Consider the following 22,746-nt stretch of genomic DNA (forward strand, 5'->3'; position numbering starts at 1 on the left):
CCCCCAAACGCCGGGGCTGAGCATCCCCCGACCTTTGAGGCTGGGAATCCCCCAGGAACTGGTGCCCGGCACCCCCAAATGTAGGGGCTGAGCACCCCAAAATGCCGGGGCTGAGCATCCCCCGACCTTTGAGGCTGAGAATCCCCCAGGAACTGGGGCCGGGCACCCCCAAATGCGGGGGCTGAGCACCCCCAAATGCCGGGGCTGAGCATCCCCCACATATTGGGGCTGAAGATCCCCCAAATATCGGGGTTGAGCGTCCCCGATGCATTGGGGCCGAGCATCCCCCACGTATCTGGGCTGAGCGCCCCCGAACACCGGGGCTCCCCTCATTTTCGGGGGACCAGGGACCCCTCTTCTCCTCTGGCCCCGCAGGCCGGAGGGGGCCCACGCCGGCTGCTGCCCCCCAACCCCGCCGCCGCCGGCACAAAGGGCTCCCGCGTGTGCGCCGCGGCCCCTCGCCCGCCGGGATCCTAATTAACGGGCTTGGGACCAGAGGGGGCCCTTGATTGATGAGCTCGGGGGGCAGCTAACGAAGGGGAGCGGGGGGGGGGGGGGGGGGGAGCTGGCCCAGCTCCGCCGGCTGGGGGGGGGGGGGGGGGGGCCAGCACCCCAGCTGCGCCCCGAACTCTTTGTTAAGCCGAGACTTAACGAGCGGCGGGGAGATTTGACCTCGCCGGACCCCCCCCCCCGCCCCCGAAATAAAACCCTCCCCCCCACCCCCCCATCCAAGGGGGGACGGGTTTGGGGGGTCCTGTGGGGTTCCCCCAGGATTGGCATCGCCCGCCCGGGCTCGTTAATTAAACGCTTTAATTAGGCCCGTGTTGGTTAAACAAACCGGGGGGGGGGCGGTTTGGAGAAAGGGCAGGATTGGGGGGGGGGGGGGGGGGGCTGCCTGCTCCTGCCTGCTCCTGCCTGCTCCTGCCTGCTCCTGCCTGCTGCAGCACATCTGGCAGGAGAGCGGCCCGGGAGCAATCAGGGGCCGTAATTATCCCCTTCTAATTACGGGGATTAGGGGCTGGCGGCGGGGCGAGGCTGCGGGGGGGGGGGGGGGGGGGCATTAACCCCCCCCCCTTAGCGGGTGGGGGGCGCGGGGACGGCAGGCTCTTTGTCACCGGCTGCCTTGTCCCCAAAGGGATGTCCCCGCTGCCAGCCCCGCGGCGTGTCCCCAAAAGGACGTACCCGCCGCCACGGTGTCCCCAAAGGGATGTCCCCGCTGCCAGCCCCGCGGCGTGTCCCCAAAAGGACGTACCCGCCGCCACGGTGTCCCCAAAGGGATGTCCCCGCTGCCAGCCCCGCGGCGTGTCCCCAAAAGGATGTACCCGCCGCCACGGTGTCCCCAAAGGGATGTCCCCGCTGCCAGCGCCGTGGCCTGTCCCCAAAAGGACGTAGCCACCGCCACGGTGTCCCCAAAGGGATGTCCCCGCTGCCAGCCCCGCGGCGTGTCCCCAAAAGGACGTAGCCACCGCCACGGTGTCCCCAAAGGGATGTCCCCGCTGCCAGCCCCGCGGCGTGTCCCCAAAAGGACGTACCCGCCGCCACGGTGTCCCCAAAGGGATGTCCCCGCTGCCAGCCCCGCGGCGTGTCCCCAAAAGGACGTACCCGCCGCCACGGTGTCCCCAAAGGGATGTCCCCGCTGCCAGCCCCGCGGCGTGTCCCCAAAAGGACGCACCCGCCGCCACGGTGTCCCCAAAGGGATGTCCCTGCTGCCAGCCCCGCGGCGTGTCCCCAAAAGGACGTACCCGCCGCCACGGTGTCCCCAAAGGAATGTCCCCGCTGCCAGCCCCGCGGCGTGTCCCCAAAAGGACGCACCCGCCGCCACGGTGTCCCCAAAGGGATGTCCCCGCTGCCAGCCCTGCGGCGTGTCCCCAAAAGGACGCACCCGCCGCCACGGTGTCCCCAAAGGGGTGTCCCCGCTGCCAGCATGTGCACAAAGGGATGTACCCATTGCCACCATGTCCCCAGAGGGATGTCCCCACTGCCGGCCCTGTGTCATGTCCCCAAAGGGATGTACCCGCTGCTGGCGTGTCCCCAAAGGGATGTCCCTGCTGCCACCATGTCCCCCAAAGGATGTACCCGTTGCCAGCCCTACAGTGTGTCCCCAAAGGGATGTCCCTGTTGCCACCGCGTCCCCGAGGGGATGTACGTGCTGCCAGCATGTCCCCAAAAGGATGTACCCACTGCCACCCCTGCAGCATGTCCCCAAAGGGACGTCCCTGCTGCCACCATGTCCCCAAAGGGATGCGCCCACTGCCAGCGCTGTGGCATGTCCCCAAAGGGATGCACCCACTGCTGGTGTGTCTCCAAAGGGATGTCCCAGATGCCACCCCTGTTGTGTGTCCCCAAAGAGAGGTACCCATTGCCACTGTGTCCCCAAAGGGATGTCCCCGCTGCCACCGTGTCCCCGAAGGGATGTCCCGGCTGCTGGTGTGTCCCCAAAGAGATGTCCCTGCTGCCAGCTCTTCACCGTGTCCCCGAAGGGCTGCACCCGCTGCCACCCCTGTGTCATGTCCCCAAAGGGATGTCCCTGCTGCCAGCCCTGTGGTGTGTCCCCAAAGGGATGCACCCACTGCCAGCCCTACAGCGTGTCCCCAAAGGGATGTCCCTGCTGCCACCATGTCCCCAAGGGGATGTACCTGCTGCCAGCTCGTACCCAAAGGGATGCACCCACTGCCACCCCTGCAGCATGTCCCCAAAGGGATGTCCCCGCTGCTGGTGTGTCCCCAAAGGGATGTGCCTACTGCCACTGTGTCCCCAAAGGGATGCACCCACTGCCACCTCTGCAGCATGTCCCTGAAGGGATGTCCCCACTGCTGGTGTGTCCCCAAAGGGATGTGCCTACTGCCACTGTGTCCCCAAAGGGATGCACCCACTGCCACCTCTGCAGCATGTCCCCGTATGGATGTCCCCACTTTCGCCCCTGTGGAGTGTCCCCAAAGGGATGTCCCCGCTGCCAGCCCTACCTCGTGTCCCCAGAGGGCTGCACCCGCTGCCAGCCTTGCCATGTGTCCCCAGAGCAGGTCCCCAAGGGGATGTCCCCACTGCTGGTGTGTCCCCAAAGGAACATACCCGCTGCCGATGTCCCCGAAGCCAGCTGCCCACGGGGACGCAGCCGCTGCCAGCCCTGCCCGTGTGTCCCCACGGCAGGGCGCCCGCGTCCCCAAGCCCTGGGGGGGCCACCAGCTCCTTCCCCGCCATCCCCGGGCCCACCGGCGCTGCGCCGTATGGAAACACCCCTGCCCGGGAGCTAATCAGGCCCCAATTAGAGGGGCTCGCCGTGAGCCGGGGGAGGAATGCAAATGAGGTTAACGGTTAATTAGGGATTGAAAAATTCATTATTCCTCTAGAGCAGCTGATTGCGATGCAGCCCCGCGTCCTCATTAGGGCCATTTGACCGCTTGCTAATGACACGGCGGCGGGGGGCTTGTGGGTCCCCCCCCAACCCCACCGAACGCCTCCGTGAGTCATTCCTGTAGAGAGTTGTGCCCGTTCTCAGCACCCCCCCACCCCCACCCCCCCCCCCGCAGCGCGTCGCTTCGGGCAATGAGCTGTGGCTGTTCTCAGTGGGGCTCATCCGTGCAATGAGTTGTGGCTGTTCTCAGCCAGGATCACCCGTGCAATGAATTGTGGCTGTTCTCAGTCGGGGCTCACCCATACAATGAATTGTGGCTGTTCTCAGCCAGGATCACCCGTGCAATGAGTTGTGGCTGTTCTCAGTCGGGGCTCACTGTGCAATGAATTGTGGCTGTTCTCAGCCAGGATCACCCGTGCAATGAGTTGTGGTTGTTCTCAGTCAGGATCGCCCTGTGCATTGAATCGTGGCTGTTCTCAGCCGGGGCTCGCCCGTCCAATGAATTGTGGCCGTCCTCAGCTCCCTGCGGACGTGCAGGCGGCGGGACAAGCAGCTTGGGGCAGCGGTGGGGAAACACCCCCCCTGCTCCCCAACGCTCCCTCGCCACCTCGCTCAAGCCAACCTTCCAACCCAATAAAGATAATTAACAATTAGCCAAAAAGCCAAGCGGACAAATCAGTAGGTACAGACTAGTGTTTACTGCAGTTTACTGACCTGTTCATAATTAACCTCCCGTCACCAAATACGCTGCCGAAAAGAAGTATAAACTTATTAACAGCGGCGCTGGCTAATTAAAGCCAAAGCTCTAACGAGTTTGTTAACCCGAGACGTGGCCGCCGGCAGGAAACTGGGGTGACCGATGAAAGGCGAGAAAAGATGCTCGATGCGGTACTGAGGAGGGTGTGGGGATGCTGAGCGAGGCATCGCCCTGCTGCCACGCCCTGGTACCCATCAGCATCCTTAGGGGCTGCATCCCGTATCCAGCTGCCCTGCCCGCTGCACAAAGGGGACCCAGGCGGGCTAATTCGGTGTGGGGAATAGCGTCACGCCTCCGCCTTTGTCTCCCTTTCAAAGCCAATATCCCGGCCCCAGATGGGTTAATACATAATGCAGACAAGCAAGTAATTGCTTGCCTTTGTAGGGCCGTCAGCGCTGGGTCCCCGGCCCTCTGATCCCCCATTAGCGGCCATGCAAACAAGCCTTCCACCCAATTAAGCCCAGCTTTGATAGAGCCTTTCCCAATGATGCGCCGGTCCCAAACTAGCGATTCGCACATGAGCCACTACCTGTTAAACCCGGAGTCGGCTTCCTTCAGGGACGAGCATCCCTCGCCTCTCGTCGTGACCCAGCTGCCGAGCTCTGCCCGGCTTCCCCCGGCCCTGAAGGGAGGATGGCTGATAAATGATCTCGACAAACTCTATATTAAAGAGGTGGAAATGGGATGTTAATATACCCCGAGTCGCTCGTCTCAAGAACACATGGGCTCCGGCTTCCCAAAGACGTCGGTAATGAGGCGGGCTGGGACGCCCCGCGAGGAGGCCTCAACTCACCGGCCTCCTGCGTCTGCCAGGCGTGGAGGAAAGACAGCCTGACACCCGTCCTCTAAGGCATCCCCACACCGTCCCACAGAGCACCCCCGGGTCACCCCCTAAAGCATCTCAATCTGCTCACCTAAAGCATCTCAGCGTCATCCCCTAAAGCATGCCGGTGCGCTCCCCTAAAACATCTCAGCATTATCCCTTAGCACGCCCTGGCATCGTCCCCTAAAGCATCCCAGCACCATCCCCTAAAGCATCCCAGCACCATCCCCTAAAGCATCCTGGCATCAACCCCTACGGCATCCCAGTGTCGTCCCCTAAATCATCCTACCATCATCCGCTAAAGGATCCCAGCACCATTCCCTAAAGCATGCCAGTGTCATCCCCTACAGCACCCCGGCATTATCCCTTAGCGCACCCTGGCATCGTCCCCTAAAGCATCCCGCTATGCTCCCCAAAAACATCCCACCGTCATCCCCTAAATCACGCCAGTGTCACCCCCTAAAGCAGCCCAGCATCATCCTCTCGGTCATCCCGGTATCACCCCCTAAAGCATCCCGGTGTCATTCCCGCACCCTCCCCTAAAACGTCTCGGCATCTTTCCGTAAAGCGTCCCGCCATTGTCCCCTGAAGGATCCCAGTGTCACCCCCAAAGCATTCCACCGTCATCCCCTAGAGCACCCCAGCGCGCCCCCCTAAAACATCCCAGCATCTTTCCTTAAAGCCTCCCCGCACCATCCTCTGAAGCATCCCGGTGTCATCCCCTACGGCACCCCAGCGTGCTCCCCAAAAACATCCCGGCACCGTCCCCCGAAGCATCTCAGTGTCATCCCCTAAACCATTCAAGCACCATCCCCTCCAGCACCCCAGCATTGCTCCTCTCCAGACTGAGCCCCCCCCCAGGCAGCCCCTCTCTGCGTCCCCCCCCCTCTCCCCCCCCCTCCCGCCTCATGTGCCGCGCCACAACCTCTATAAATATTCAAAAAGCTGCATTTTCCGGCAAAGCGCCCGGCTCGGGGTGGGGGGCTCCCGGGGGGTATGTTAATAACGGGGCTGCGAGGGATTTACCCCCCCCCCCGGCATCGGTGCGGGGAGGGGGGGGGGGGTCCAGCCGCTCATTTGCCCATACAAATATCTTGTCGCTCGTCATTACCGCGAGGTCCTTCGTGCCTCAGTTTCCCCCACCCCGATGCTGCCCGGCGATGCCGCAGAGGGTTGGGAAAAATAAGGAGGAATAACGAGGATCACGAAGTACGGGGGAAGCCCCCCCCCCCCCCCCCCCGGCCAAAAAATTTGGGGGGGCGATTTTGGGCTGTGGCAACGAGAGGTTTGGGCAAAGCCTGCGCAAACAGCCGCTAATCGCTGAATAAAAGGGCAATTAAATGCCCCGGCAGCGGTAATAAATCTGCTAACAAGGAGGCGATGCCCCCGCGCTCGCTGTTTGCCCAGCTGATTAACAGGGATGAATCGGGGGGGGGGGGGGGGGGGATTATCCGTCGGGATGAAGCGGCTCCTTTGTCTCCTTTCCCCATCCCAAGCCATCTCGGAGGATGGTATCAGCGACGGACGCGCGCGTGCCAGCCCCGGGAGCCCATCGCCGCAGCCTCAGGCCTCGTAGCGGGATGAATCCAGAGGTGCTTTAATCCCTGGGGCTCGCAAAAAACTCTCCTCTCTTCAAAGCACTCCGTGAAAAGAGGCCCAGAAGCTCTCCGGGGATTAACATCCCCTTTCCATCCCCTATTCCCGGGTCGGAGATGCCCCATCCCCACGGCTCGGCTTTTCGGGGACACCCAAAAGGAGAGGGCGGGGGTAGGGGGGGAAATACCACGGCGTCTAATATTCCAGCATCACCTGCGATTCCCATCCCGGAGAATTATTCGGATAATAGTTGGATTAAACCCGTTATTCTACGGATAATTTATTTCTCCTTTTTTTTTTTTTTCTTTTTTTTTTTTTTTGTTTTGTTGTGATCCTACCGGGAAATCCCTGGGCTGCTGCATCCCCAGCAGGAGAAACGGAAAAGCTTTGTGATCCCGTTAAATTAATATTTATTTACTTGCTCCGTGCCTGGCTACGAGAAGGGTGGATGAATAATGCATCGCCCCCGAGACACCGGGACAGGAGCTTTGCTGTCGCCGGCAGCGCCGGGATCCTGCAGGTTCGGTGGGATATGGAGAACCCGGAGGACGCTGCCGAGGCTGAGCGGTCCCAGATGTGCGCGGGGGTCCAGATGTGCGCCCGTCTGTGGCCCCAGCACAGCCCCGGGTGGGGGGTGGGGTGGGGGTGGGGAGCGTGCTCGTGCGAGCTCTCCAGATGTGCACCCAGATGTGCGCTCGCCTACCTCCCGCTTGTGCCTCCAGATGTGCACGGCTGCAAACCGCCCGGCTCTCCAGATGTGCGCTTAAGCATCCCTGCGCCTTCAGGTGTGCGCCCAGCTGTGACCCCGGGGACCCCTCCAGCTGTGACCTGAGCCCTCCAGATGTTTGCCCAAACGCACATGTATCCCCCGGACCACCCAACCCTCCCAGATGTGAACTTCCCGGAGGCCCTTGTGCACGAAAAAGCCCCCCCCGAGCTGTGCCCCAAGCGCCCCCCAGATGTGAACCCCCTTTGGGGCACGTTCGCACCCCTTCCAGATGTGCAAAGGCGCGCGGGCCTGTCTCACCATCCAGATGTGAGGCCCCTTCTCCTGCTCAACCCTGCCCGTTGCACCCCAGATGTGCATGCCCCCCCCCCGGTCCTCCCCCATCGCCCCTTCCCCTCCCCACCCCACCTCCTCTCTCCTCCCCCAGCTGCCCCATCCCCTTCCAACCCCCCAGGGGCTCCCCACACCCCCGACCCCCCTTTTTTCCCCCCCACCCCATCATCACCCCCCCCTTTGCCCTATTCCACAGAGGTCGTAAGTGCCACTGTAATGAACCCCCCCCATAACGAACCCCGCCCCCGTAACGAACCCCCCCATAACGGGGGGCCTCGCTGGAGGAGGCGCATTGCTTCACACATCAGCCCCAGCACATTAATTAAGCGCCTAATTGCTAATTATGAATTCAGGAGGCATCTTGCAATGGGGCAGACGTTCCCACTTGTCCCCCCCCCCCCAAGTTCAAAGCCACTGGGGGTCCCAGCACCCCCAAAAGCGGTACACACCTCTGCCAGCGCGCCCCGGTGTTGGGGTACGTGGGTGTTAGGCTGCGCCCCCCGGGCAGCCGTGTTTTCCCCATGGGATGGGGGGTGAAGCTGCCTTTCGGGGTTCACTGAGGGGGGGGGGGTCCCAGGGTGGGACTTTGGCTGGGTGGGGGGTGCCGGCAGCCCCGTGGGGTGACGTGTCATTTGGGATGAGGCCGGGCAGCACAGCAGCCCCTCTTCCTCCCCTTCCTCCTCCTCCTCCCTTCCAACCGAAGACACCCCCCCCCCCCCTTTCCTCTGCCCCCTCCAAAGGTCACCCCAATCCCCCTCCGCCCCTTACCACGGAGCCCCCACCCTATATGGGAGCCCTCCCTTCCCCCCCATCCCCCTTCCCAAAAGGGGGGGGCAGGGACACCCCCGTCTGCCCCCCCCCCCCCCCCCCCCCCGCACCGCGCTGGCCGCGCCCCCGCTCCCGGCCGGACCCGGGGGGCGGTGCCGCGGGCTGAGCCGAGCCGAGCTGAGCCGCGCTGGGCTGAGCCGAGCTCAGCCGAGCTCAGCCGCGCTGGGTCGGGCCGCGCTGAGCCGAGCCGGGCCGTGCGGAGCCGGGCTCAGCCGAGCCGAGCCGAGCCGAGCCGAGCCGAGCAGAGCCGAGCTCAGCCGTGCCGGGTCGGACGGCGCTGAGCCGAGCCGGGACGCGCAGAGCCGAGCTCAGCTGAGCCGAGCAGAGCCGAGCTCAGCCGTGCCGGGTCGGACGGCGCTGAGCCGAGCCGGGACGCGCAGAGCCGAGCTCAGCTGAGCCGAGCAGAGCCGAGCTCAGCCGTGCCGGGTCGGACCGCGCTGAGCCGAGCCGGGTCGTGCAGAGCCGAGCTCAGCCGAGCCGAGCCGAGCTCAGCCGCGCTGGGTCGGACCGCGCTGAGCCGAGCCGGGTCGTGCAGAGCCGAGCTCAGCTCGGGTCGGGCGGCGCCTGAGCCGAGTCGGGTCGTGCGGAGCCGAGCCGAGCCAAGCCAAACTCAGCCGTGCCGAACTCAACCGTGCCGAATCGTGCTGGATCGGGTCGTGCAGAGCCGAGCCGAGCCGAGCCGAGCTCAGCCGTGCCGAGCCGAGCCGAGCCGAGCCGAGCCGAGCCGAGCTCAGCCGTGCCGAGCCGCGCTGGGTCGGACCGTGCTGAGCCGAGCCTAACCAAGCCGAGCCCAGCCGCGCCGCCGCCAGGATGCTGCGGTACCTGCTGAAGACGCTGCTGCAGATGAACCTGTTCGCCGACTCGCTGGGGGCCGAGGGCTCCAACTCCTCCCAGCTCCTGCTCGGCATCAACCGCACCATCGCCGCGCTCCACCTCCCCGGCCTCGCCCCCGGCAACGGTACGTGGCCCCGGGGCCCCGGCTCCTGCTGTCCCCGTGTCCCGCTGTCCCGCTGTCCCGCTGTCCCGCTGTCCCGGGGTGCCCGGTCCTGGTCCAGCGGTGACGCTGGAAGTAGCCCGCAGCCCCCCCCCAGTCGGGACCCCACCGGGACGGGCTCCGTGTCCCCGGACCGACCCCCGGACCGCAAAGCGGGAGCGATGCCGGGTCCCCAGATAGTCCCCGTGACTCCAAACCGGGACCAGCCCTGCGTCCCCAGATCGGGAGTGACCCTGTGTCCCCAAACTGGCCCCTAGACCCCAAACCAGGACCGAGCGGGTGTCCCCGAACCAGCCCTGTCCCCCCAAATCTCGAACAGGGAGCGACCCCCTGTTCCCAAACCGGCCCAATGTCCCCACACCGACCCCCAGACCATGAACTGGGATGGACACGGTGCTCCCAAATTGTCCCCGTATCCCCGGACCAACCCACAGACCCCAAACCGGGAGCGACCCTCTGTCCCCAAACCACCTCTGTGTCCCCACACCGCCCCCCTGACTCTGAGCTGGGAGAGACCCCGTGTCCCCAAACCAGTCCTGTGTCCCCAAGCCGGTCCCCAGACCCTGAACTGGAACTGCCCCAGTGTCCCCAAACCAGCTCCATGTCCCCAAACCAACCCCCAGACCCCGAGCCAGGACCAACCCGGTGTCCCCAAACCAACCCCCAGACCCTGAGCCAGGACCAACCCGGTGTCCCCAAACCAGCCGCAGTGTCCCCAAACCAGCCCCATGTCCCCACACCTACCCCCAGACCCTGAGCCAGAAGAGACCCCATGTCCCCAAACCAGCCCCGTGTCCCCAAACCGACGCTGTGACTCCAAACCGGCCCCATGTCCCCGAGTTGGGATGGAGTGGGGGGCGGGGGAAGGGCAGCCCGGGACGGCTGCAAGTACCGGGGGGGTGAGGGAGGGGGAGTCCGCCTGAATTTTAAGCCCTTTTTGAGCTTTTCCCCCTTTTTTAGTCTGAACTTCTCCCTCCGTTTGGCTCTGGGTGGCTGATCGGGGTGGGGGGTGTCCCCCCAAACCCCCGCGGGACACCCCGCCCTGGCGCAGCCGGCCGGGCGCAGGAGGGGGCCTGGCCTGACCCCCCGCTCGTCCCAATTAGCCACCGGGCCCAGCTGCGGCCCTCTCGGCCCCCGCTGCGCCCACCCCACCGCGCTGCTGCCCCCACGGGGTACCCGGTACCCCGCAGCATCCCTCCCCGTCCCCATGGCAGCCGCATCCCGTCCCCATGGCAACCCATCCCACCCGCCCCGGGGAGCCCCCCGGATGCTTGGGGAGCTGGGGGCAGGAGCGTGTCTGCACGCGCGCGTGCAAATGCAGGGGCACGCGTGCGGTGGGCGCGCACGTGAATGTGTGGAGCCGCGTGCGCGCGTGTGCACGCGTGTGCGCGCGTGGATACGCAGGGATGCGGGTAAGCGCAGGCTTGTGCGCCCCGCCGGAATGCGCGTGGGGGTGTGCACGGGTGTGCACGCCTGTGTGCGTGTGCAAATGTGCGTGCGTGCCTGCCCCTGCGTGAATACGCACGTGCGTGCATGCACCTGCGTGTGGGGGTGCATGCACCTGCGTGTGGGTGCATGCACCTGCGTGTGGGTGCAGCTGCATGCACGCCCGCCCCTGCGTGACGCACGCGTGAGTGCGTGCGTGTGCGAGTGTGTGAGCGCGCGCACGCGTGCAAGCACGTGCTGACACACGCGCGCGCGCGCCTGTGCGCGGCTGCAGGCCTGTTCGCGCGCCTGCATGTGTGTGCCCGCACGCACGCGTGCGTGCAAGCTGCACGCGTGCTGCGTGCACACGCACGTCTTGGGGGGGGGGGGGGGTGCAACTCGCGTGGGCGTGCGCGCGCGGCCGGTCTCTGGGACAGCAGTGACACTCGGTGAGCGCAGCCTGAGCTGCAGCACCAGCTGTGGGTGGCACCGGGGACACGGGTGGGCCGGGCCACCCGGACCCAGCCAGTTAGACCCCGGCATTAATGAGCGTTAATTATCCAAGCGTTAATGGGCATTCATTAATTCCCGTGCCCTAACGGCGGGGTTTTCCTGGAACGGCCCCACAGACCCAATATGGGTTTTTTTAACCTAAATTTAAGCGTTTCCCGCAACCTGGAGTTACCAGCTCTGCTACAGAAAATCATCACTTGCAGCTGATGGAAAAAAAATCCCCTTTTTGGGGCAATTTAGCCCCAACCCCATTTCCCCAGGGACGCCCAGCTGGCAACCGGGTGGAAAAGGGGTGTTACTGGGAGCGGACCCGCTTTGTCCCCCCTGTCCTCGTCCCCCGGTGTGTCCGAGGTCCGACACCCTCCCGGTCCCGCTCCCACCCCACCGGCACCCACACTGGGCTGAGACCTGGCCACACTTCATCTCACCTCCTGGTCACCTCACCTCCTGGACGGGGGGTGGGGACTGCACCGGGCTGAGACCTGGCCACACTTCATCTCACCTCCTGCTCACCGAGCAGAGCAGGTGGTGGTGCCAGGAAGGCGCCGCGCAAGCCATGGAGGGTGCTCAGCCCCCCCCAAAACCCGCCTCCCCACCTCCCTGGGGGGGGGTTAGTGGGGACCACCCCCCCTGTTTTTTACGCAGGGTCCCACCCTCAGCTGGAGGACACGGCACCCCGTATCGTGGAGCATCCCACGGATCTCCTGGTCTCCAAGGGGGAACCGGCCACCTTGAGCTGCAAAGCTGAAGGTCGCCCGTCCCCGGCGGTGGAGTGGTACAAAGACGGGGAGCGGGTGGAGACAGACCGGGAGGACCCCCGCTCCCACCGCACCCTCCTGCCGGGGGGGTCCCTCTTCTTCCTCCGCATCCTCCACGGCCGGCGGGGGAAGCCCGACGAGGGGGTCTACGTCTGCGTGGCCAGGAATTACCTGGGGGAGGCCACCAGCAGGAACGCCTCCCTGGAGGTGGCCGGTGAGTCCCCTGGGTGTGGGGGGGGGACGGACGGGGGACAGTGGGGGGGTGCTGGGGTTGGGGGTGGAGGTTTTTGGGGGGGGGAGTGATTTTGGGAAGGGGGGGGGTGTGTGTCTGGTTGTCACCGCTGAGCCCAGCTCGGCGCGGCGGCTGGGGGGGTGGGGGGCTGCAAAAACTCCAGGCCTGGCGCTGCTAAGTGAAAAGAAGTGAAAATAGATGAGAAGAAGTGAAAATAGGTGAAAACAATTGAAAAGAAGTGAAAAACAAGTGAAAAGAAATGAAAAGAAATGGAAAGAAGTTAAACCAGATGAAAATAAGTTAAAATAATTGAAAATAAGTGAAAATAAGTGAAAAGAAATGAAAATAAGTGAAAAGAAATGAAAATAAGTGAAAATAATTGGAAAGAAATGAAAAGAAATTAAGTGAAAAGAAATGAAAAGAAATAAAAGTAAGTGAAAATAAATAAAAGTGAAAATAAATAAAAATAAGTGAAAATAAATTAAGTGAAAATGAATTAAAATAAATGAAAGTAAGTGAAAATAAATGAAAATAAGGAAAAATAAGTGAAAATAATTGAAAATAAATGAAAATAAATGAAAACAATGTCCCCGGTGCCACCCCCAGCCTCCCCCAGCGTCGGCCATCGGGTGGCTCGGGGGCAGCCGCTGGCTCCCGCTGAGCCGAGGCTGCGGCTCAGGGTTAGACCCAGGACCGGGGCGACGCCAGAGTTAAACCCAGACCGGGTTTAGACCCAGATTTGAGCTTAACTCAATCACCAGAGATTATTTGGGGGGGGGCAGGGCTAGGTTTGGGGGGGTTACACCCCGTATCGGGGGTCAAATCCAGGTCCTGCCGACGTTAAATGCAGCATCACTGAGCTTTATCATCTCCACGCTGGGAAAGGGGCGGGGGGGGGGACGACGACGGGTCCCCAGCACAAGGGGTGCAGGGATGGGGAAACTGAGGCAGGGCTGATGTCATGCCCCCCCCCAGTGCTGCGGGATGATTTCCGGCAGCCCCCCGGGGACGTGGTGGTGGCAGCGGGCGAACCGGCCGTCCTGGAGTGCGTCCCCCCCCGCGGCCACCCCGAACCGAGCGTCTCCTGGAAGAAGAACGGCGCCCGGCTCAGCGACAAGGACGAGCACCTGACGGTGAGGGATAGGGGGGGTCCTCCCCCCCAAAAAAAAAACCCCCCAGGGTTGGGGGGTCTGAGGCCCCCCCCCCCCCCCCGGCTGAGCTGGGCTGCCTGGCAGATCCGCGGTGGGAAGCTGATGCTGGCCAGCACCCGCAAGAGCGACGCCGGCGTCTACGTCTGCGTGGCCACCAACGTGGTGGGGGAGAGGGACAGCGAGCCGGCCGAGCTGGTGGTCTTCGGTGCGTGGGGACGGGGATGTCATTTTTGGGGTGTTGGGGGGGGGGTGTGTGTGTGCGCGTGTGCCGTCCCGGCGGGACTGACGGCCGCCCCGCAGAGCGCCCGGCGTTCGGCAAGAGGCCCCTCAACCAAGCGGTGCTGGTGGAGGGGACGGCGGAGTTTCCCTGCGAGGCGGTGGGGGACCCCCAGCCGGTGGCTCGCTGGCGCAAGGAGGAGGGCGAGATGCCTCCGGGAAGGTAAGCGGTGGGCGAGGGGGCTGGCACGGTGGGCGCCAGGGCCAGGGTGGGCGTCTGCGGTGCAGCCGGGCGGCATCGCTGCCTGCCGGCCTGGTGGGCTCGGAACGTCTCGCAGCTGCGTTGCAGCCCGCATCCCCGTCGTGTCCCGCATCCCCATGGCATCAAGCATCCCCATCACACCCTGCCTCCCTACCACATCCCGCGGCCCTACCGCATCCCGCATCCCTATCATATCCCACACCCGCGTTGCATCCCACATCCCCGTTGCGTCCCGCGCCCTCATCGCATCCAGCATCCTTATCGCATCCTGCTTCCCCGTCACATCCCACATCCCCATGGCATCCTGCGTCTCCATTGCTTCCTGCATCCCCGTCACATCCCGCATCCCCATCGCATCCCACATCTACGTTGCATCCCCCCGTTTCTGTTGCATCCCAGATCCCCAGCGTACCCACATCCCCATCACATTCCTCATCACATCCATCATCCCCATCGCATCCCGCATCCCCATCGCATCCCACATCTCTCTTGCATCCCACATCCCCGTCGCATCCTGCATCCTCATTGCGTCCTGCATATCCATCACACCCCACATCTCCGTTGCATCCCCCCATTTCTGTTGCATCCCAGATCCCCAGCGTACCCACATCCCCATCACATCCCGCATCCCCATCACATCCATCATCCCCATCGCATCCCGCATCCCCGTCACATCCCGCATCCCCATCACATCCATCATCCCCATCGCATCCCGCATCCCTGTCACATCCCGCATCCCCATCACATCCATCATCCCCATCGCATCCCGCATCCCCGTCACATCCCGCATCCCCATCACATCCCACATTCCCATGGCATCCTGCATCCTCACCGCATCCCACATCCCCGCGGCACCCCGTGCCCTCGTGGCGCCCCGGCACCCTGCCGGCGCCGCGGCCTCGCGGGGTTCCCCCTTCCAGGTGGGAGGTGCTGCCCGACAACACCCTGCGGATCAGCCGGCTGCGGGCGGAGGACGAGGGCACCTACACCTGCGTGGCCGACAACAGCGTGGGCAGGTCGGAGGCGTCGGGCACCCTCACGGTGCACGGTAAGGGGGGGGTGCCCGAGGGAGCACCCAAGGGTGCTGGCAAAGCAGCCGGGCAAGCCCTTTTCTCTCCCCGTGCTGTGGCAGTGCCCCCCCAGCTCGTCACCGGGCCCCGCGACCAGACTGTCACCCCCGGCCAGAGCGTGACCTTCCAGTGCCAGAGCAAAGGCAACCCGCCGCCCGCCGTGTTTTGGCAGAAGGAGGGCAGCCAGGTCTGTCCCCGTCCCTGTCCCCCCCTCCCTGTCTCCATCCCTGTCCCCACCCCTGTCCCCATCTCTGTCCCCACCTCTGTCCCTGTCCCCATCCCTGTCCCTGTCCCCATCCCTGTGCCCATTCCCATCCCTGTCCCCACCCCTGTCCCCATCTCTGTCCCCACCTCTGTCCCTGTCCCCATCCCTGTCCCTGTCCCCATCCCTGTGCCCATTTCCATCCCTGTCCCCACCCCTGTCCCCATCTCTGTCCCCATCCCTGTCCTTGTCCCCACCTCTGTCCCTGTCCCCATCCCTGTCCCTGTCCCCATCTCTGTCCCCATTCCCATCCCCATCCCTGTTCCTGTCCCTGTCACCATCCCCATTCCATCCCCATCCCCTCCCCATCCCCTCCGCATCCCTGTCCCATCCCTGTCCCCATCCTTGTCCCCATCCCTGTCCCCATCCTTGTCCCCAGTCCTGTCCCCAGTCCTGTCCCCACCCCTATCACCTTCCCCATCCCATCCCTTCCCATCTCCATCCTCATCCCATCCCATCCCATCCCCATCCCATTTCCATCCCCATCCCATTTCCACCCCCATCCCATCCCATCCCATCCCATCCCATCCCATCCCATCCCATCCCATCCCATTTCCACCCCCATCCCATCCCATCCCATCCCATCCCATCCCATCCCATCCCATTTCCACCCCCATCCCATCCCATCCCCATCCCATTTCCATCCCCATCCCATTTCCACCCCCATCCCATCCCATCCCATCCCATCCCATCCCATCCCATCCCATCCCAACCCCTCCCCATCCCCCCCACCGTCCTCCCCCACTCAGCAGCCCTCTGCACCCCTCCCTTCCTCCCCCAGACACTGCTGGTCCCCGGCCAGCCCCCGCACCCCACCGGCCGCTTTTCGGTGAGCCCCGGCGGCGCCATCACCATCGCCGACGTGCAGCCCACCGATGCCGGTTATTACCTGTGCCAGGCCATCAGCGTGGCCGGCAGCGTCCTGGCCAAGGCGCGGTTGGAGGTGGAAGAGGGTAAGTCCCTCGCCGGCAGAGAACGGGCGCATTCGGTGCACGAGTGGCACCCATCCCGGCACCGAGGAATTCCCGGGTTTTCCCCCCCTCTTCACCGTAGTGCCAGCTGAGCACCGACCGCCGGTGATCCACCGCGGTCCCGCTAACCGGACGGTGCTGCCGGTGGGGGCCACGGCGCGGTTGCCGTGCCGGCTGGGGGGCGGTGACCCCCCGGCCAGCGTGGGGTGGCTGAAGGACGGGAGCGCCCTGGTGGGTGCCCAGCCCCGCGCCAGCCTGCTGGAGAACGGCACCCTGCAGATCACTGGCCTCCGGGTGAGCCGGCCCGGAGCGGGGGCTCAGGGCACCCACCCCCGGGGACACCCATGGGGTGGCACTGCAAGGGGATGGGAGGGGTCCTTGGGGTGGTGAGGGGGCGGGGGGTGCGAGGGGGGGGTGGGTGAGAGGGGGGGTGGGTGCGAAGGGTGGTGGGTGCGAAGGGTGGTGGGTGCAAGGGGTGGTGGGTGCAAAGGGTGATGGGTACTTGGGGTGGTGGGCACAAAGGGTGGTGGGTGCAAGGGGTGGTGGGTGTGAAGGGTGATGGGTGGTGGGTGCAATGGGTGGTGTTTGCAAAGGGTGGTGGGTACTTGGGGTGGTGGGCACAAAGGGTGGTGGGTGCGAAGGGTGATGGGTGCGATGGGTGGTGGGTGCGATGGGTGGTGTTTGCAAAGGGTGGTGGGTACTTGGGGTGGTGGGCACAAAGGGTGTTGGGTGCAAGGGGTGTTGGGTGCAAAGGGTGATGGGTGCCGAGGGTGGTGGAAGCTCAGGGTGATGGGTGCCCAGGGTGGTGGGTGCTCAGGTGTGTGGGTGCAAGGGGTGGTGGGTGCTTGGGGTGGTGGGTGTAAAGGGCAACAGGTGCCCAGGGTGGTGGATGCAACTGGTGGTGGACGCAACGGGTGGTGGGTGCCCAGGGTGGTGGGTGCAACGGGTTGTGGGTGCAACGGGTTGTGGGTGCTCAGGGTTGTGGATGCAAGGGGTGGTGGGTGTAAAGGGTGGTGGATGCAACAGGTGGTGGGTGCCTAGGTTGGTGAGTGTAAGCGGTGGTGGGTGCGAGGGGTGGAGGGTGCTCAGGGTGGTGGTTGCAAGGGTTGGCGGGTGCTCAGGGTTGGTGGGTGCAATGGGTGGTGGGTGCAAGGATTGGTGGGTGCTCAGGATGGTGGGTGCAAAGGGCAATGGGTGCTCAGGGTGGTAGGTGCAACGGGTGGTGGGTGCTCAGGGTGATGGGTGCAAAGGGGGTGGGTGCTCAGGGCAGTGGGTGCTCAGGGCAGCGTGCGCTCAGGATGGTGGGTGCTCAGGATGGTGGGTGCCGAGGTGACGGGTGCTCAGGGTGATGGGGCAGGAGCTCTTCCCCTCGCAGGTGACAGACTCCGGGCACTACGAGTGCGTGGCCACCAGCTCGGCGGGCGAGACACGTTGGGGCGGCTCCCTGGAGGTGCAGGGTGGGTCACGGGGACGTCACCGCACCGGGGACACCGTGGCACCGGGAAGGAAGCCACCCCAGATCTCCATGTGTCTTCACACAGGTGACGGATCTGACCTCTCTCCGCCATCCCCCAAGCCCGGTGTCCTCCCTGGGCCACCCTCCACCCCCGTGGTCACCAACGTCACCAAAAGCAGCGTCACCCTGAGCTGGAAAGGGAACGAGGACAGCAGTGCCACCGATGTCACCTCCTACATCGTGGAGGCTTTCAGGTATCACACAAGCATCCTCTCTGGCTGCAGGGGTGACGCAGTGGCCCGGTGCCACCCCGCCACGGGTCACCCCTGTCCCCCGGCAGCCAGGCGGCGGGTGGCCCATGGCAGACAGTGGCGGCCAACGTGGAGGGTGAGATCCACACGGTGAGCGGCCTCGTCCCCGACACCGTCTACCTCTTCTTGGTGCGGGCGGTCAACGCCTACGGGCTCAGCGACCCCAGCGGCATCTCAGAGCCCGTGCGCACCCAAGGTGAGACCCAGCGGCGATGCTGGCGGAGGTGTCCACGCACCCACCACCCTTGGGTGCCTCGCCACCCAATGACGCCAATGGAGGTGCCCATGGACCCACCACCCTCTCATGTTTTCGGCAGACGCCAGCCCCACGCAGCAAGGGCTGGACCCCGAGCAGGTGCAGCGGGAGCTGGCGCAAGTGGCCGTGCACCTACAGGAACCCGTGGTGCTGCCGCCGGGCGCCGTCCGCCTCTCCTGGACCGTGAGTGCCGTGCCGCGCTGCTGGTATAGGGCTCCCGGTGCCGAGCATCCCCCCCCCCCATCCCACCCTCCCCTTGGGTCCCCAGGTGGAGCGCCAAGCACCCTTCCTTCAGGGCTACCGGGTGCTTTACCGGCGGCGCGGCGGGCGCTGGGAGGAGGCACGGGCGGTGCAGGCGCCAGGGGAGCGGGGGGCCCTGCTCACCGAGCTGCGCCGGGGCCAGGACTACGAGGTCAAGGTCCGACCCTACTTCCATCACCTCCACGGCCCCGACAGCGCCGTGCGAGCCCTGCGCACCCCCGAGGCGGGTGAGTGTGGGGTTGGGGGGGTAGCGGGAGTCCCTGGGGACCCCCCAGAGATGACACCCCACATGTCCCCCTGGTAGCCCCCAGCGCCCCGCCACGAGCCGTCAGCGTGGCCGGTAATGGCACCAGCGTCCGCATCTCGTGGCAGCCGCCGCCGGCGGCTGAGCAAAACGGCGTCATCCGCGATTACCGGGTAAGGGCGGGTGGCAGCGGGGACGTGGCGGGTGCCCTCTGTCCCCCATGACACCGTGTCATGGTGTCCCCATGGGTGTCCCCATCGTGTCCCCCCCCCCCCCAGATCTGGTGCCTGGGCAACGAGAGCCGCTTCCACATCAACCAGAGCGTGGAGGGGACGGTGCTGGCGACGGTGCTGCGGGGACTGGTCCCTGGCGTCCCTTACCGCGCCGAAGTTGCCGCTGCCACTGGCGCCGGCGTGGGCGCCCGCAGTGCCCCCGTCCCCATCCGCATTGGTGAGTCCCTTGTCACCGCTGCTGCACCCATGGGTGGGGGGGTTGGCAGGGGTCACCCCGGGTGCTGGGGACGGCTCCTCGGCACCCCTGCCGGTGTGTCCCCCCCCTTTCCCCATGTCGCTTGCAGCCCCCCCGGCGGAGCGGGATGCGGGGCTGGCGGGTGGGAGCAGCATGGCCGAGCGTTTGGCCGAGGTGGCCAGGCAGCCGGCCTTCATCGCTGGCGTTGGCGGCGCTTGCTGGGTCATCCTCGCCGCCTTTGCTGCTTGGCTCTACGGCCGCCGTCGGAGGAAGAAGGAGCTGAGCCACTTCGCCGGTACGGGGGCTGCTACCCCTGGGACAACCCCACCCCGGCACCCATCACCCCACCAGCCACCCACCGCCTCTCTCTTTACAGCGTCCTTCGCCTATACGCCCACCGGTAAGCCTATAGGTGCCACGGGGTCCCGGCGCGGCCCCTCGCCGCCCTCACTCCCACCTCTTTCTGCAGTCACCTTCCCAGCTCCGGTGCGCGGCAGCCCCAGGTAACCCCCCTGGTATCGCTCCCCCTCCCCGGGGCGCCCAGCGCCGACCGCCGGCATCCTTTCACGCCGTATCCTTGCAGGGCAGCTGCTGGCGGTGGTTACCCGTGGCTGGCAGACGCGTGGCGGGGTGGCAGCGGCGCGGTTGGTGCCACCGGTTGCTTGGGGACCACCGAGAGATACTACAACGGTGAGGGGTCATCATGGGGACGAGTGGCTTGGATTGGGGGGGTCATGGTCAGCCCTGACGGTGCCGGCCACCCTCCGCAGATGCCGGCATCACCCGTTACATCGCCCAGACAGAGCAATTTGGGGCGGGGGCTGGTGAGGGGCCGGTTTACAGCACCATCGAGGCGGGCGGTGAGGACCTCCGCACCTTCCCCCGTCCCTTCTCACAGCACGGGACCCCCTACCTCGGGGGGGGTCCCCAGACGATGGATGCCCCGGCCCCCCAGGCACCCCGCGGCCGGGCTGAGCACGGTAGGGCTGTGGGACGGGTCGGGGGGACACCTGGGTGCTGGTGGCGCAAGTCCCCTCCCCGCAGCCCCCCTCGGCATCCTTCCTCACCGCAGGGGCCAAAGGGAAGAAGCTGGGGCAAGCGGTGAAACCGCCGGCCGTGAGCTGGACGGAGCTGCTGCCCCCGCCACCCTCGGCCAGCGAGCTCAGCCGGTGCGCCCAGGAGGAGGAGGAGGAGGAGGATGAAGAGGAAGAGGAAGAAGCAGCCGGCGGGTGAGTGTGGGTGGCTGGGGGGGCCGGGGGATGCTGGCCCCAGCACCCACCCTGTGGCCCCCTCCCCGCAGGTTGGGGACGGAGGAGTGGTACCCCAGTGAGGATGTCCCCTGTGCCACCGCCGCATCCTCGCCTGCCGCCTCCTCCGGCTGCCGGTCCACCGCCACGCTGATGCCATCACCTCGCGCCACCGAGGACATCCCTCGCCTCCGCGACTTCGATAGCCCCCGCCTGCCCCGGTAGGAGATGGGCCTCGCTTGGTCCGGCTGTGCCGTCGGGGTCTGGATGTCTCGTTGGGGTCTGGATGTCCCGCCATGGTCCGGGTGTCCCATCGCAGTTCAGCCGCGTTGTCGCGATCTGACCTTGCCGTGCCATCGTGGTCCGGCTGTCATTGGGGTCCAGATGTCCCCTGCGCCGTCACGAGCTGGCTGGGACATTGCCACCAGCTGTGCTGTGGTGGCCCGGCTCTGCCACGATCCAGCGGTGCCATCGCAATCCTAGCATGCCACTGCAATGCAGCTGGGGCATCAGGGGCCAGCTGTAACGCTGCAATCCAGCTGTGCGCTGGCAATCCGGCTGTGCTGTGGCCCAGCTGTGCGTCTGCAACCCAGCTGTGTGGTTGCAGTCCAGCTGTGCTGTGATCCAGCTGTGTCACGACCCAGCTGTGCAGCTGCAGCCCAGCTGTGTGGTTGCAGTCCAGCTGTGCTGTGATCCAGCTGTGTCACGACCCAGCTGTGCAGCTGCAACCCAGCTGTGTGGTTGCAGTCCAGCTGTGCTGTGATCCAGCTGTGTCACGACCCAGCTGTGCAGCTGCAGCCCAGCTGTGTGGTTGCAATCCAGCTGTGCTGTGATCCAGCTGTGTCACGACCCAGCTGTGCAGCTGCAGCCCAGCTGTGTGGTTGCAATCCAGCTGTGCTGTGATCCAGCTGTGTCACGACCCAGCTGTGCAGCTGCAGCCCAGCTGTGTGGTTGCAATCCAGCTGTGCTGTGATCCAGCTGTGCAGCTGCAACCCAGCGGTGCGGTTGCAATCCAGTGGTGCAGTTGCATTCCAGCTGTGCTGGCAATCCAGCTGTGCTGTGATCCAGCTGTGCAGCTGCAACCCAGCTATGTGCTTGCAATCCAGCTGAGCAATTGTTATCCAGCTGTGCTCCAGCTGTGCCATTGCAACCCTGCCGTGCAGCTGTGATCCAGCTGTGGCGCTGCCGTCCAGCTGTGGCCCCTCCACCCAGCTGTGCCACTGCACTCATCCAGCTGTGCCGTTGCAAGTACAGCCGTGCAGCTGCAATCCAGCTGTGGCATGGGCATCCAGCTGTGATGCTTCAGCCCACCCATGCCATTGCCATCCAGCTGTGCCACCACCACACGGCTTCCCCCTGCTCCGGCACAGCATGGCGCTGGGGGGGTCCTGCCAGCACCACGGCGGCCACCAAGCCCCCCACCCCACTCCCCCCTACCCCGGCTTCACCCCACACCCCCTTTTTGCCAGGAGACCCCCCCACGGTGCCGGCACCCCCCCGCAGGAACCCAGCCCCCCTCCGAGTCCGGATGCCGGCGAGGGCCACCCGCCCCGAGCCCGCCGCCCCCCCGGCACAGGTAAGCCCTGGGGGGGGCCATTTTGGGGGGGTGAGGGGCTCACCGGCTGGGGGGGGGGGGCTGACGCTGCCATCACCCCCAGGGAAAACCCGTGGGGAGACCCCGAAAAGTCGCCCAAAGCCCAAATGCAGCCGCTATCGCCGGGAAAAACAGCAAGGAGGTGAGTTGTGGGGGGGGAGATAGGGGGATCCGGGGGGGGTCCAGGGTGGGCTCAGCTCTCTCCTCCCTCTCCGCCGCAGACCTGCCGCCACCGCCGCTGCCACCGCCGGGCGAGACCCCCGGCCCCTCGCCGGAGCGGGAGCTGAGCGGGGCCGAGCGCAAGGTCACCCATCGCCCACCTCGCGGCGGTAAGCCGGAGCCACCGACCGCGTGCCAAAGAGGTTTGGGGGGGTGTCACCGCTGAACCCCAACCTTGTCCCCTGCCTTGCAGACGAGGTTGTCCCCTACGGCAAACCCTCCTGCCTGCCCCGGGGTCAGGCGTCCGGCAGCTGCTCCACAACGGGCAGCGTCTCGTCCCGCGGCTCCACCGGCTCCCACGGCCGTGGCTCGGGGCGCAGCCGGACGCTGGGGGACCGTGGCGAAGGGACCGGCCATCGGCGCCGCCCGGGTCCCCCATTTCCCTGCCCGCCGCAGGAGAAGCGATGAAGCGGAGGGCGA

General features: G+C 65.4%; 1 protein-coding gene across 1 annotated transcript; it reads left to right on the forward strand.

The window, feature by feature from the left end:
• Positions 1–9,226: 9,226 nt before the first annotated feature.
• On the forward strand, positions 9,227–22,734 carry ROBO3 (roundabout guidance receptor 3). Its single transcript, XM_076363821.1, is given in 27 exon segments — positions 9,227–9,374; positions 11,994–12,320; positions 13,314–13,471; positions 13,574–13,694; positions 13,790–13,928; positions 14,888–15,015; positions 15,100–15,224; positions 16,081–16,252; positions 16,353–16,564; positions 17,646–17,727; positions 17,812–17,980; positions 18,067–18,243; positions 18,362–18,476; positions 18,562–18,781; positions 18,859–18,971; positions 19,077–19,266; positions 19,269–19,345; positions 19,348–19,561; positions 19,643–19,769; positions 19,850–19,956; positions 20,037–20,246; positions 20,339–20,495; positions 20,567–20,734; positions 21,983–22,089; positions 22,172–22,249; positions 22,329–22,436; positions 22,520–22,734. Coding segments are annotated over 27 exon segments (4,164 nt in total).
• Positions 22,735–22,746: the final 12 nt, after the last annotated feature.

This window comes from Aptenodytes patagonicus, unplaced genomic scaffold (assembly GCF_965638725.1).
Source record: "Aptenodytes patagonicus unplaced genomic scaffold, bAptPat1.pri.cur scaffold_128, whole genome shotgun sequence".
Classification (NCBI taxonomy): domain Eukaryota; kingdom Metazoa; phylum Chordata; class Aves; order Sphenisciformes; family Spheniscidae; genus Aptenodytes; species Aptenodytes patagonicus.